At 45.3% G+C, this 16111-nt stretch overlaps 1 protein-coding gene across 2 annotated transcripts in view; it reads left to right on the top strand.

Moving 5' to 3' along the window:
- VWA5B2 (von Willebrand factor A domain containing 5B2) overlaps positions 1 to 16111 on the top strand; it is a 60609-nt gene extending 44498 nt beyond the window's left edge. For both annotated transcript variants that reach the window (XM_081953618.1, XM_081953619.1), the window contains exons 15-22: positions 1898 to 2123; positions 3674 to 4024; positions 6828 to 6965; positions 8930 to 9049; positions 11614 to 11682; positions 12853 to 12922; positions 14229 to 14340; positions 15454 to 16111. In XM_081953618.1, coding sequence (XP_081809744.1) covers positions 1898 to 2123; positions 3674 to 4024; positions 6828 to 6965; positions 8930 to 9049; positions 11614 to 11682; positions 12853 to 12922; positions 14229 to 14340; positions 15454 to 16104 — 1737 coding nt within the window. In that variant the 3' untranslated portion in view covers positions 16105 to 16111. The remainder of the gene's footprint in view (positions 1 to 1897; positions 2124 to 3673; positions 4025 to 6827; positions 6966 to 8929; positions 9050 to 11613; positions 11683 to 12852; positions 12923 to 14228; positions 14341 to 15453) is intronic.

Raw genomic sequence — 16111 nt, forward strand, 5'->3', positions numbered from 1 at the left:
CCCTACGCATGCCCCCCCGTCCCCCTCTCACTGATTTTTGCCTTTTCCATTTCTCCAGCATGTTGTGGAGACGAAAGAATAATAACATTTGGAAGGGACCTTGAAGGTCTTCTACTGCAACCCCCTGTACAAGACACCCTATATGCGAGATGTAAAACCTCTCAGGTGAAAAATCAGGAGACCATGAATAATAAAAAGAGCAATTTATTAAAAGGCTTTTGCAAAAGGATCCTCTCCTAAGAGAGAGCAAAGTAGAGGTTTGAATACATGGTTTAAATACATTTTCAGCAAAGAAGAAAAACAATACACCGCCCCTTATTCTCACCGGCTATCTTATGTTAGAGAAGTTTTTGGCTATTTCGCAGCAATTTCCCAAACAAGAAATCCTGCCCTGACCTGGAATATACTAATCAACTTATAACTGTATTTCCCCTCAAAAAGTCTCTTACACAAATCTTAATGTCTCACAGATGGTTAGGTTATACAGAGTTTAAATATGGAGTTACTTTTCTTTACAGGAATAATTCTCCTTCTCTCACTATACTATATCAATTCAGACAGATGTCTTCTTAAAAACCTGTAGAGATGAAGCAACCACAACTTCTGGAGGCAAGGCGTTCCACGGATTAATGTTAGAAAATTTCTCTTTAGTTCTAGGTTGGGTCTCTCCTTGATTAGTTTCCATCCGTTGCTTACTCACCTGTGCAATTAATTCCTGAAAGACTCAAATTCTTTCTCCGAATTCTGGATGCATTATCCAGCATCTATGCTTTATATTGATGGTGATGAATGATGGTCATTTCTGCTATGACATGATAGCAGTGTTCCAATATCTCAGGGGTTGTGGCAAAGAAGAGGGGGGTCAATCTATTCTCCAAAGCACCTGAGGGCAGGATAAGAAGTAATGGATGGAAACCAATCAGGAAGAGAAGAAACCTAGAACTAAAGAGGAATTTCCTGGCATTTGTAACGTAATTTTTTATTTATTTTATTAGTTTGTCAAATATATACAAGCTAGCAGGTATAAGTATGAACATGGACATGAACGATGGAAGTAAAAACAGATAAATGGGGACAGTAGGACAGGGATAGTAGGCACGCTGGTGTGCTTATGCAAGCCCCCTTTACGGACTTCTTAGGAATGGGGTGAGGTCCACGGTAGACAGTTTAAGGTTGAAGCTATGGGGGTTTGAGGATGTAACAACAGAGTCAGGTAGAGCATTCCAGGCGTTGACCACTCTGTTGCTGAAGTTGTATTTTCTGCAATCGAGTTTGGAGCGGTTCATCTTGAGTTTGTATCGATTGTTTGCCTGTGTATTATTGCAGTTGAAGCTGAAGTATCGTTAGTGCAGGGGTCAGCAACCTTAAACACTCAAAAGAGCCACAAAGGTCCTAACTGGAAGCTCCCCACTCAATTCTGGAGCTGACTGGAAGTCTGGTTCCCCACCACCACAGAGGCTCCTCCTAGCGCAGCATCCTTTTTTCTCTACCTGTCCTAACCGAAAGCCCTCTCAATTGTGGAGCCAACTGGCAACAGGGAGCCGCAGCAGAGGGATGAAAGAGCCACATGCGGCTCCAGAGTCGCAAGTTGCTGACCCCTGCATTATTGGAACGACTTGCCTCCAGAACTTGTGGATGCTCCAACACTGGAGGTTTTTAAAAAGAGACTGGACTGTCATTTGTCTGAAATGGTATAGGGTCTCTTGCTTGAGAAGGGAGTTAGAGTAGAAGACCTCCAAGGTCCCTTTCAACTCTTATTATTCCATTATTGTTGTTATTCATCATCACCTTTGCATCAAGGACACCCAGGTCCTTCATGGATCTGTACAAGGAAAAAATCATTTGGCTTTCTGACATCATTTCCAGTTTGGACCTTTCTCTTTCCCTCTCTCTGAAGGCCTCCGTTGCCCTGAGCGCTGAAGAGTTGATGCGTAGGAAGAAAGCCCTGGCCCGGACTGCCATGTCTGGACGTAGTTTCTCTTCCCCGCATGGCGAGTTGGATGCCCATCGGTTGCGCCGAGCCCTGGAGAAAGTATCCCAGAAGCCCAATCGGTCTCTGGAAGGGAAGTTGGATGAGATCGGGCCTGAGCTGCAGAAGATGCCCAAGGCTGCTGCTGATTCCAGTAAGCGAAAGGGATGGAGAAAGTTGTTGTACTTTGGGAACAGAGAGGAACAGGAAGAGAAGGACAAATAGGAAAGATTGAGATTTTTACCAGTGTGTAAAAGTAAACATAGGGACGTGGTGGCTCAGTGGCTAAGATGCTGAGGGTGTCGATCAGAAAGGTCAGCAGTTTGGCGGTTCGAATCCCTAGCGCCGGGTAACAGAGTGAGCTCCCGTTACTTGTCCCAGCTTCTGCCAACCTAGCAGTTCGAAAGCACGTAAAAATGCAAGTAGAAAAATAGGGACCACCTTTGGTGGGAAGGGAACAGTCTTCCGTGCACCTTCGGCGTCGAGTCATGACGGCCACATGACCACGGAGACGTCTTCGGACAGTGCTGGCTCTTCGGCTTTGAAACGGGGATGAACACCGCCCCCTGGAGTCGGGAACGACTAGCACATATGTGCGAGGGGAACTTTTACCTTTTTTAAAAGTAAAAAGATAGCAAATGTGATGAAATGGTTAAGGTATTGAACAAGACCAGGATGACTTTGGTTCACATCTACTCCCAGCCGTGGGAATACGCTGGGTGACCTTTGGGCCTATTGCACACGCTCAGCTCAACCTACCCCACCTCATATGGGGATAAAAATGAAGATATCTCTGTAAGCTGCCTTCAAAAACAGGAAGACGGGTACAATATAGTCAGGCATGAAATCCTCTTACCTTCACTACCGGTTTGGAACTGGGAGCATACGTGCTCACTTCCTCACAGGTGGTGCTCCTGCGCATGCGCAGACTGTCCGTGATGATGTCTGGGCAGGTGGGCAGAGCCTCCCACCCCGCCGCCACTACCGGTTCGCCCGAACTGGGGCGAAGCAGCAGAAAAAAACCTCTGAATATAGTTGTAATAAATGAATATAACCTTTGAAAAACAGCAAGGCAGATTTCATTCTGGCATAAGCTGAAGCAGATCCTATGTTGATGGCAGGGATCTTCTAATGAGACTTCACAATGAGCGCCAGGAAATGAATATTCATGAGCTTCAGTGCTAGCAGCAGCCAATAGGAATGCTTGTGAATCGCTGGAACTTTCTGAACTAATCGAAGAGAATATATGTGCCTTGGGGGTCGAAGTGTGGGGTCCGTGGGTGCTCTCTGAGCTTGCAGACATTGCACTACCCAACTAAGTAACATCAGTGCTAGGTACCAAGAGAAGAGAATGTTTGTAGTTCGGGGTTGACCTCTGGGCTCCTTGCTCCTCTCTGAGCTTGGTGGTTTTCTTGCAGGTATTTTGTTACCCAATTAAGTAGCAGCACTGCTAGATAATAATAGAAGAGAACATTTGTAGCTCAGGGTGGAACTGTGAAGTCCACGTTCTCTGTGTTTGGTTGTTTTCTTGCAGATGTCTTATTACCCAGCTAGGTAACATCATCAGTGCTACCTGTGTAATGAAACAAATGCAAAAAAAAAAAAGACCCACCAGGTTCAGAGCGCACCAAAGTCTCCACTTTCTGAATTATCTGTCCTGTTGCCAACCTTACCTCTGCATCCTAATGGCGTACTCTTTTCCAGGCAACTTGCTGTCACCCGCCCATCTTGACTGGGACATGCTGTTGGAGCCCTCGTACCTTTTCAGCCCATCACCAGTCTTGGAGCAAGGAATGCCCGATGACAACCCCTTGCCTCCTCTCCAGTGCCAGGTGGTGATTCATGCCCTCAGTGCAGGGAAGCCCGTCTCCTGGGAGGTGATCATTGGCCTGGATTCCTTGTTCCTCCCCAAAGGCAGCCTGGAACATTCCCAGGGACAGCAGCAGCAGCAGCCGCCAAGCACGGGATTGGAGAAGCTCCTTCACCGCCTCACCGCTGCCTCTGTTATCCGGGATAACGAGACTGTGGCTCAGAGAGAAGCAGAAGTGGAACACGGTAAAGCCCCTTTTCCTCAACGTTTTCCTTGCCTTCAAGTTTGGCCTGCTTGAGCAGGGGGCTGGACTAGAACACCACCAAGGTCCTTTCCAGCTCTGTTCTAATTGATTGATTGGCTAACAACCGGTTTGGGGGTAGGTCTGTTCCTCCCTCCCCAAAAAAGTAGGATGGATTGGGGCAATTTCCCCCCCCCCCCAATTCATTAACCTCCAAGTGTCAATCCTGAAAGGCCAGTTCCTGGTCATTTATTTTTGGTTTGACATTTTTTAGCAGTTTATCTAAGTATAAAATACGAAATAAAATGAAAATAATGGGGGAAAGTAAGGGAGGAAGAAGGGAAGGGGAAAAAGTGTAAGGGAAAAGAGAAAAAAGAAAGAAGTCCTGACTTGTGACTCTTTTAGCTCAGTAGAATGAGGCAATAATATACAGCCTCAATTTTTTTTACTTTTGCATACTAATATATACTCAACATTTCTATAACAATACAATACAATAGCAGAGTTGGAAGGGACCTTGGAGGTCTTCTAGTCCAAACCCCTGCCTAGGCAGGAAACCCTACACCGTTCCAGACAACTGGCTATCCAACATCATCATCTTTTTTTCTTTTACAATTTTTTATTTATTTATTTTTTTCAAAACAAACATAACACATAAAAATCCTCCTTCTTTACATACTGTAGAAAGTGTATCAGTTGTTTACAAAAGGCTTTCGTGCATCTCTTCCACCGTCATCAAGTATAGTTCATATTAACTCTAGCATTTTAACTCAAATGTTTATACATACAGTATTACCATCATCATACCTCCACTTTTATTTGACTATAATTGTTTAAACGTCCTTCATCATAAAATATACCAAAATTTAGTACATAACCACATACTGGCATTTCATTTACTATTTCTAAAATCCTCCATTAACATTGAATCCTTATGTCCTATTCTAGCTAAACATCCATAATATTTAACAACAAAATTTTCTAATCCTCCTTTCCAAGTCACTGTTTACAATTTACATCCAGTTTCCTTATATTATACCCATAAATATATAGAGATTTATTATAATAATAAAAAAGAACTAAATTAGACACAGTTAAGTTTGGATTATTAGGGGGGAAATGTTATGATACAGGATATAGCTAAATAAAGAAAGGATAATGATAAATATCCAATATCTTCTTAAAGACTTCCAGTGTTGGGGCCTTCACCATTTCTGTTCCACTGATTAATTCTTCTAACTGTCAGGAAATTTCTCCTCAATTCTAAGCTGCTTCTCTCCTTGATTAGTTTCCACCCATTGCTTCTTGTTCTACCCTCAGGTGCCTTGGAGAATAGCTTGACTCCCTCTTCTTTGTGGCAACACCTGAGATATTGGAACACTGCTATCATGTCTCCCCTGGTCCTTCTTTCTCTTAAGCTAAACATACCCAGTTCCTGCAACCGTTCCTCATATGTTTTAGTCTCCAGTCCCCTAATCCTCTTTGTTGCCCTTCTCTGCACTCTTTCTAGAGTCTCCACATCTTTTCTACATCGTGGCGACCAAAACTGAATCCCTCTAAATGGCAAAACCCCAAATTAAAGTTTCATCTTTCATCCTCCCCCTCCTCCCCGCACCTCAAGCACAAAGTCCAGAAGCGGTTTCCAAGTACATTTCCTGGTAATCTAGATCTAGACAGGATAGTGGGGAATAGAAGGATTTATACTCCTTGCAGACAGCTGGTCATTTGCATTTGCACTCAGGGTCACCTGAGTGGCACAAATGGTTCCTGTAGTCTGCAATTTTTTCCTCTGGAAATCCATTCCTACTCCCACACCATTCCAAGGGTGCTCATCCCAAATTGTATAGGTGAAAGTCTGTAGAGATTCTCAGTCATCCAAGTCACGGTTGTCCCAAAGGTGCTTTTTCAGGAGGCAACTGGACTTTCTTGTTTTTTCTTTGAAGACTGTCCTGTTAAAAGCTTCTTGGATGAGCAGCGAAACGTCTTCAAAGAAAAAAACAAGAAAGTCCAGTTGCCTCCTGAAAAAAAGCACCTTTGGGACAACCACCTTACTTAGCAAAAGAAATTCTGGTCCCAGCTGAGGTTGTAAGTAAAGGACTTCCTGTAACACCAATGTGGAATCCTTCTGGGGAATTTAGGGGGCTCTTTTCTTATAGATCAAGGGTCAGATCATCCGTAGCCCTCCAAATGTTGCTAAGCTCCCAGTAGCCTTAGGAAAGATGGGCAGTTTTGAAAGATGCTGCTCCTTGTACTTCAAGAAGATCTGAGATGTCACTAGTTGCCTATCTTGATATAGATCTTCAACATTTCTACTTTATTTTTTTGCAATGTAGTTTTACCATAAAGATCCTGAGTTTTAACCAGGGTTGAAATGCTACCGGTTCGCCTGAACCGGTAGTAAAAAAAAAATGCTAACGGTTCGGGCGTACCGGTATTTCCGACTATCAGCTATGACCCGTGATTTATATTAGCTAGAAAGCAGGATTACTAGCTAATCTAAATCGCATGGCACAGTGGATTCCCCCCCCCCCCGTTGTTCTACTTACCTTTGCAGGCGTGCTTGGTAGCAGGCTCCGCCCACCCACCTGGACGTCATCACGTCCGTTTTTGATGCTCTGGGCATGCACAAAAGGTCCTGTGCATGCATGGAGATGGGGCAGGAGAGCGGAATGTGCGCGCAAGCACTCACATTTGCGAACCGGTAGCAGAGTTAAGTACATTTCATCCCTGGTGTTAACTGAGTGGAACCACAATTCTAAAATGCATTAAAGAAACGAATGTCATTCTCTCTCTCTCTCTTTCCCTAGGTTTTTATCGAAGGTTCCGTCTTAAAGCTGTCCAGTCAAGCAAGGCCTGCAATCTCCCTTCCATGTTTACCTCCGCGGTGCCTATCGACTCTTCCACTAAGGAGACCTTGCCTTTAGCACTTCAGGTTCGCAGCACAGGTAGGACCACCTGAAACGAGAATGTAATTATTTGTCCAATTTCTATACTGCCCATCACATTTGCGTGATTCTGGATGAGTTATAAGTCAAACAATAAAATCGTATAAGTGCCATAGTTAAAAACAAAGTTAAAAACCAAGTCAAAACAGAATTAATAAAAACAATTAAGGTTAAAAGAGAGTTAAAAGCCAGAGGAAGCACCTTCAACCCACCCAACCATCCTCAGGATTGCATGGCATTCTTAGAGCCTCATGCCAGTTGGTAGGTCTTGACAGACTTCCGAAAAGCTAGAAGAGTGAGGACCTGCCTCGCCTTTTGGTGGGGGTGGGGGTGGTATAGATGTTTCATAGAGAAGGGGAGACAGCAGAGAAGGTTCTTTTCTTAGACCCCACCAGTTGAAATAACCAGAAAGGTCCATAACATATTTTCCTTGCCTGGCTGAGAAATTCCACTATAAACATTTAAGCAGAATCCCAAGTATTCATTCATTATATTATGCCCAAATGTTTAAAATTAGATGCACCCTTTTCTTCCTTCCTTCCTTCCTTTCAATTAAACAATTCCTATTTAGCATTACTGCAGTCTATATGTATATAAAAAGGCGTGGTGTGTGGGTGTTCCAGCATAACTCTGGAACGCCTCAAGGAATTTCAACCAAACTTGGTACACAGATGACTTACCCTCTGGAAAAAATTATTGAGGGGTAAGACACTCTTAAGACCCCTCTGTGTGTGTTCTGTTAAGATACAGCCTGTTGTGCTTTAAAATGACTTCTACTGTACTGCCGGAAAATGACTTCTACTGTGTGGCCCAGTGGAGTTGCCATGGTAACGGCTTCACTGTACTCCACAAGGGGGCTCCCTCTGGTAGGGGGAAAAAATCCAACATTAGAAATTACGTTTGGTCTGGACATTTTCCCCCTATAAATAAATACCCAGACAATGCCGGGTTATCGGCTAGTCTAATATAAAATACAGTATTTCTCCTAGTATCCATGATACAAACGATGGCAGAAAGCCAATCAAATGTTTGCAGAATGTTGGTTCCATCCAGTAATTACAATTTTTCTCCCTTTTGGTAATTAGTTGCATCATAAATAAGCATTTCTGAAATACCAACAAATAAATGGAAATAAACTTGATCAGTTCTACAGTTCAGTAAATTTAGACGTTGGGCTTAGCAAATGTATAGATGGGAGATACTGTTTAGAGGTTTTTCTTCAAAATGCTAAGCTGGGCGCTTTTTTTCCTGCTATGTTTTTGACTTTCATTTGCTCATTTCATTAAAAAGGTCTGGTCTTGTGCTTGAGCTTTGGCTCTTGACAATATTTGCTATCTTAGCCTCTGACTAAAGAAGAGACGGTTGCTTTTGACATGCAGAGCTGTGGGAATAAAAAGTACTACAAAACCAGTATTGTTGAAGACAAAGAGAAGAGCAAGAAAGATGATTAGGGGACTGGAGGATAAAACATATGAAGAACGGTTGCAGGAACTAGGGATGTCTAGTATAATAGAAAGAAGGACTAGGGGAGGCATGTTAGCAGCGTTCCAGTATCTCGGGTTGCCACAAAGAAGAGGGAGTCAAGCTGTTCTCCAAAACATTTGAGTGCAGGACAAGAAGCAATGGGTGGAAACTAAACAAGGAGAGAAGCAGCCTGGAACTGAGGATAAATTTTTTGACAGAACAATTAATCAATGGAACAATTTCCCCCCAGAAGTTGTGAATGCCCCAACACTGGAAGTCTTTAAGAAGATGTTGGACAGCCATTTGTCTGAAGTGGTGTAGGGTTTCCTGCCTAGGCAGGGGGTTGGACTAGAAGACCTCCAAGGTCCCTTCCAATTCTGTTATTCTATTCTATTCTATTCTATTCTATTCTATTCTATTCTATTCTAAGTGTACATCATTGAAATGGCAACAGGAGAACTGGAAATAAGTCTAATCACCCTGACTCTGCTTTCTCCCAGACGGTGTAAACGACCATCAGAAAGGGTCCCGTTTAGTCAATCAGCGTCATCCGAGTTACTCGCTAAGCCTGGGGCAGAGACAGGATTCCCAGGACTTGGATGATGCTCTTGTTCCTGCAGGTACAAACGTCGCTTGATTTGTTTGATTTGAAACTGGACCTTTATTTCATGGGCAGCACAGTGGCTCAGCGGTTAAAGATGCCGAGCTTGTCAGTTGGAAAGCTGGCAGCCCAGGTTCGAGACCCAAGCACTGCACGACAGGGTGAGCTTCCTGCCAACCTAGCAGCTTGAAAGCATGGAAATGCGAGTAGATAAATAGGTACCACTTTGGTGAGAAGGTAACAGCATTCTGTGATGTCACGGAAATGTCTTCGGACAGCGCTGTCTGAATGGCCTTGATGTGGAGATGAGCACCGCCCATGATGGCGCAATGGTTAGAATGCAGCATTGCAGGCTAACTCTGCCAACTGCCAAGAGTTCGATACTGACTGGCTCAAGGTTGACTCAGCCTCCCATCCTTCTCAGGTGGGTAAAATGAGGACCCAGATTATTGGGGGGCAAGGGGCTGATGCTGTAAACCGCTTAGAGAAGGCTGTAAAGCACTGTGAAGCGGTATATAAGTCTAAGTGCTATTGCTATTCTATTAACAAACACAAGTGCTTGTGTTAGATCTTCCTGTTTTGACTTAGCAGGCTGTGTGAACCCAGCCACTGAGTGCACATCAGCAGAGGGAGGGGGCAGGAACCCAGATCAAATAGCTAGGGGCTTGAAAAAATGTGCAGAAGGTAAGAAGGGATGTGTGGGTCAAATGTAGCTCTGTTGTTCTGGGTATCCTTCAGTGGGTCTTGTGCACATTTTATAAAACCTATCCCTACTTGGGCAGCCGAAGACAAATTCCTTGTGTGTCTAATCACACTTGACCAATAAATACCGATAATTCTATTCCATTCTATTGCTTGGACCCAATGAATTAGGTAGATATGCTGGCTTGGTAATGTAGGAGTTACAACCCAACACATTTGGCCACCACCTCTTTTTAAATGTTGATTTATTTTCCACTTCCCCGTGGGATAATAATTCTTTTAGCAGTTTTTCTGCAAGCCCTCTCATCTGTTGAAAATATTCCTTTTCCCGCCCTCCCCCAGCAAATCGCTCCGGGGGTGCCCACCACCTCTGGCATTATGCCTCCGTTAAGTTTTAGAGCCTCGTTCTCCTGTAGCTCAATTCGGGGGGGGGGGGGGGGGGGGGGCGGAAAAAAGTCTGTTTCTATCTTGCTCCTATTTATACTCCTGGGAGTGAGAAATAGCTGTGCTTCCCAGCAACTGCACGTAGCAGCACAAGTGCTGGGAAACGGAGAGCAATTAAAACTGGGAATGTTGGATCAGGTGATCGGGTGAGCAGTTCTGCCACAATTTGCACAGAAGCCAACCTGGGTGGTAACCCTTTCGTTATCTTGGCTCTCTGGAACAAGGCAACATGCTTGCTGAGTTCACACAACCTATTTAAGCCTAAACCCACCAGTGTTCTGACCGAGGCTTCCCCAGCAGCACGAAGCCGAGTCCTCATCCCTATAAACCCCTTTTATTTAATTGACAGTGAATTCCTCTCCAGCAAAGTCCCAGCCCACAGTCTTTCAAGATAGCTCACAATTACAGACCTTTCTCATGCTTGGAGAGTGGCCAGGCCCATATCTTTCAGATGCTGCAATACTTGGCAAGAATGCAGGAATGAACTAATTGTCTCCTGCAAACTCCACTCCCCTTTCGCTCCTCTTTTATTTCCTCCGGGAGGGTCCATTCATCATCTACCTGTGGCCTTACTCCCAAATCGATCCCTGTTCTTTAGCAACTCTGTGCAGGCGCACACTGGGAACAGGCTCCAGCTGTTCATCTGCCTCATTGATATCTGATTCAGAAGGCAGCTGATAACTGTCAGACGGCCCTGGCTCCCTCTCTGCCTCTGACACAGAGCCCTTATCAGAGCCTTCCCCAGACTCCAGGACTGGCCAAGGTTCCTCCCCAACCTCCTCACTGTCCGAATCTGCTGCCAGCTGCACTGGCCGCTGGCGGACCACAACACTTACCATGGCACTGAAAAAAATGACTTCACAGTTATAACCTTTGTAGCATCTCTATAGTCATGTAATCAAAATTCAGATTTTCGCAAGTGGAGCAAGTGGACATGAGCCTTTGCAGGAAGCAATTTTGTTCATTCTGGTTGGTTCAAACTCTGAGAAGTTCCATTTGACTCTGTGCTCTGTTTGGCCTTACAAAACTAATTGGCAATTAGGTCTCTGGCAGCGTTTCAAGGGAGATAAAGGTGGGTGTTTATCAGCATTACCCCGAAAGACTGTGGCAGACTTCTGTCAGACTCTTCACAGACTGTTTGTGAATCATTACGGGCTGTGAATGACCATAATTCACAGCCATTTAAATAAAACAGGGTTTTTGGACTAAGCGTTTGATTTATGCTTTATCAGGTAGCCTAGGTCAGAACAGCACTTTCACTTCTGATTTCCAGGCCTTTCTTCTGACCTTCTCTTGGGCAATGGTCAATTCCAACTTTCTTAATTTCAGTGTTGTCCAAAAGCTTTCCAATAAGAGAATAGGCTGAACGTCCTGAGAACATCCTGTGTTTTGGCAAGGGATGCCCACTTAACACCTGCGTCTTTCTTTGCTTCCTAGAACAAGAAGTGCCTCCTTCCCCAGTCAGTGTTTCTTCAGCCACCCAAGCCAGGCCAAGCTGTCCTAGTGGTAAGTCTTACTCAACATGGAGCGTGGGAAACAAGGAAGACCTGGCAACGCGTGTCCAGAGTTGTATTCAAGTTTCAAGATTTGGTGTCAAAAAATAATAGAATAAAATTACAATTTTAGAATTAGAATTTTAGAATTAGAATTTTAGAATTAGAATTTTAGAATTATTAGAATATTGAAATTATTAGAATATTAGAATTAGAATTTTAGAATTTTAGAATTATTAGAATTTTAGAATTTTAGAATTTTAGAATTTTAGAATTTTAGAATTTTAGAATTTTAGAATTTTAGAATTTTAGAATTTTAGAATTTTAGAATTTTAGAATTATTAGAATTTTAGAATTATTAGAATTTCAGAATTAGAGTTAGAGTTAGAGTATTAGAAATAGAACACTTCATTGGCCAAGTGTGATTAGACACACAAGGACTTTTGTCTCCAGTGCAGGTCTCAGTGTACATGCAAAGCAACAGAGTAATATACTATATATTATACATTACTAAACAGACTAATGCATAATAGTAGCATTATTACTATACATAATGGTATCAGTAAGAGGTACCTAAATAATACACAGTTCATACCAAGATGATCACCTCTGTATCTATCAACTGTTGCTATGGAAGTTTGCTTTTGTAAAATTGAAGAAGAGTATCGAGGTTAGGTTTCACGATTCCTGCAAAGTCAGGTTTATTTTTATTTATTTATACCCCACTTTTATTATTCTTTTATAAACAATTCAAGGTAGTAAACTTATATCATATATTCCTCCTTCCTCCTATTTTTCCCACAACAAACCTGTGAGGTGGGCTGGGCTCAGAGAGAGTGACTGGCCCAGTCATTCAGCTGCTTTCATGCCTAAGGCAAAACTAGAATTCACCATCCCCTGGTGATTGGCCCCATGTCACCCAGTGGACTTTCATGCCTCCTGCCCCAAAGGTGCTTTTTTCAAAGGCCCCTGGACTTCCTTTTTTTTGTTTTTTTCTTGAAGAGATTTTGCTTCTCATCCAAGACGCTTCTTCAGTTCTTCACATGAAGCCTTGCATTTTGCTTGGGATGCGTAAACAAAACCCATAAATCACGTGACACCTAGAGTCCAAATGGATAATGGTTGGGAGCTCTGCACCTGTTTCCCAGCCCTCATGAGTCTCTCTCTCTCTCTCGCTACACAGGAGCCAGCTCCAGTCCTTCTCCTGTTTCTGAAGGCTCCTTGAAATCTATTGAGAGTTTCCTAAGCCGCAGGTGACTCTTTTAAAGCTACCTCTCCTCTCGGGTAGAGGACTCCTTTGGGTGGGCACGAACGGGGCAAAGAGTTGTTTGGCAGAAAGATTGTTCTTTGATTGACACTGGAGCAAAGTGCCCACCTGTCCAGGATCACCATGCTATGGCGCAATAATAGTATCTTTGGAGGGGAGGGGGTGACACAGTGAACAATCACTTCAATTTATGAGCCAGGGGTGTGCTGCAGATGCTGAGAAAGCCAACACAGTCCTAGACTTCTTTAACAGAGGGATAGAATCGGGTGGGTTGCTACCGGCATCACTGATGGTAGAGCACGCCAAAAAATTGGGTTGCGTCCCAGACGAGTGTGGTGGATGCATGCTCCCTTTTCAGCACTCGGTGGCGAAAAGCTTAGCCATCACTGGTGTAGAGTCTCCTGCCTTGGAGGGTTATACAATACAATACAATAGCAGAGTTGGAAGGGACCTTGGAGGTCTTCTAGTCCAACCCCCTGCCTAGGCAGGAAACCCTATACCGTTTCAGACAGATGGCTATCCAACATCTTCTTAAAGACTTCCAGTGTTGGGGCATTCACAACTTCTGGAGGCAACTTCTGTTCCACTGATTAATTGTTCTAACTGTCAGGAAATTTCTCCTCAGTTCTAAGTTGCATCTCTCCTTGATTAGTTTCCACCCATTGCTTCTTGTTCTACCCTCAGGTTCCTTGGAGAATAGTTGGACTCCCTCTTCTTTGCGGCAACCCCTGAGATATTGGAACACTGCTATCATGTCTCCCCTACTCCTTCTTTTCATTAAACTAGACATACCCAGTTCCTGCAACCGTTCTTCCTATGTTGTACTAGAAGACATCCAAGGTCCCTTCAAACTCTCTTATACTCTCATTGCTACTGCTTAGAGCAGTGTTGGCGAACCTTTTCGACACCAAGTGCCAAAAGGGGAGCGTGTATGTGCATGCACCAGAAACCGGAACAACAGCTCCCCGGCGTGCATGTGTAGCAGTGCCGGAAACTGGAAGAGCAGTTCCCCCCGTGCGCATGTGTGCGCCAGTCACCTGGTCTTCCAGTTTTTGGCATGCACGTGCAAAGACCGGCTGGCCAGCCCGCATGTGCGTGCCAGAACCCAGAAGAGCAACAGGAGAGGCTGGCGTGCCCGGAGAGATGGCTCTGTGTGCCACTTCCGGCACGCATGCCATAGGTTTGCCATCATGGGCTTAGAGCATTTTAGGTCAACTAACCCAGAGCAGCCTGTGGAAGGTGGCAGAGCTAAGACCAACCTAGTCATTGTAGATTGACCTCTGTCTCTCCAGACTCAGCGGCCAGCGGAGATGCCAAGGCTTAGCTCTACGCCCACAGTGCCTGACCCCCGAAAGTGAGCTGTCCACAGGTTGTGACGGTGCCATTCACGACTACCTCCCCCTGGTAAGACCTCTCTCTCTCTCCCCATCTGCATGCTTCTTAAAGATGGGATTGTAAGCCTATCAACCTCTGTCCTTTTTTTACTAGATTTCGGCTTGCAACCCAAAAGTCTTGACCCTTTTCTCCAGGATAATGAATGCAAACAGTGCTTTGGGACTGCTTATTCCTCTTTAGAATCCAGGGCAAAGTTGGACTGGGCAGAATTCCTGACATTAAACAGGAAGGAAAGCTGAAATATACCTCTTGGTGCTTTCTGAGCTTGGTTGCTTTCTTGCAGACATTTCATGACCAAACTAAGTAATATCATCAGTGCTAGCAGAGAACATACGCGATTCTCTTCTATATCACTGATGATGTTACCACGTTTGGTCATGAAATGTCTGCAAGAAAGGCTACTAACTTTCCCATCTTGGAATTCTCCCTCTTGTACATTTATGTTTAAAATATATATATATATATATTTTAAATGATTTTAAATTGTTGTTTTTAATGCTTACGTTTAATTGATTCAAGTGTACAACACCTAGAGTCGTGATAGCGAAACTATGGCACGCATGCCCTCTCTGCAGGCATGCAAGCCGTCACCCAGCTCAGCTCCACCACGCATGCGTGCATGCCTCCTGCCGGCCAGCTGATTGCATGTGGGAGATGCGTATGCGTGGGGGGCGGCGGAAGGGGTTGCGTGTGCATGGCTAGGTGATGGGGTGTTGTGCGTGCATGCATGGAGGGGAGCGACAAGAGGTGCGGCGCACGCCCCCAGTGCCCTGTTTTTGGTCTAAGAGGCTTCAGGGAGGCCTGCTAGGCCCAAAACGGGGTGCGCTGGGAGCACGGGGGGGGTCACACTCATGCGTGGGGTGGAGCATGGGAGGGGTGTCATGCACACATGTGCAAGGAGGCAGGGCGCATTGCATTATGAGTGAGGGCATATTTTGGCATGCATAGCAAACGGTTAGCCATCACTGGCCTCGTGCCCTTCCCTGAGGGAGATGGGTGGTTAAGAAGATATATCAATAAAATATTTATACTAATCAATCATTCAATCCATAAAGCTCAGAGAGCACGAAGGACTCCAGGGTTCAACCTTGAGAATATTCTCTTCCATCCGTACCTCCCCAGGTGCAGCTGCAGCAAGCCCCAGGCCTGTTCCACCTGAACGAGGCCTTCTCTGAAGCGGTGCAGATCCCCCTGGACCGCTTGTGCCGGGCCTCTCCGTATCCCTCCCACCGGGCCAGCCTGAGCCCTGCCTCCAGCACCTCTCCGTGGGCTCTGATCGCCAAGAACCCCCCGAAGCCACCAGCAAACCAGCCTCCCCCAGAAGCCGACGAAGAGGGAGTCAGGACAAGCAAAGAGCAGGTGGTGGAGCCGGACTCCCCGCACTCGCCCAGCACCTGCTCAGACGTCCTGAGCGCCGTCGTGTGGGCCCAGGCCGACAGCGGAAGGGGCTCCGAAACTGATGCCTGCGACCATTCGCCGGACGCTTCGGAAGCCAGCCTCAGCCTGCAGGAGGCGGAGGAGGGCGATTTAGAGAGCATGAGCTGGGCCACTGCGGTGGCCCTGGCGTGGCTTGAGCATCGCTGCGCCGGCTTTTTTGTGGAATGGGAGCTGCTGGCGGCTAAAGCGGATTCCTGGCTGCGTGGCCAGCAGCTGCCTGAAGGCCTGGATGTGGCCGCCCTGAAAGGAGCAGCCCGCCAACTTTTCCTGCTGCTCCGCCACTGGGACGAGAACATCAAGCTGAACATGTTGTGCTACAACCCAAACAACATGTGAGGAGCAG

This window comes from Natrix helvetica (assembly GCF_964273705.1).
Source record: "Natrix helvetica genome assembly, chromosome: 5".
Lineage (NCBI taxonomy): Eukaryota > Metazoa > Chordata > Lepidosauria > Squamata > Natricidae > Natrix > Natrix helvetica.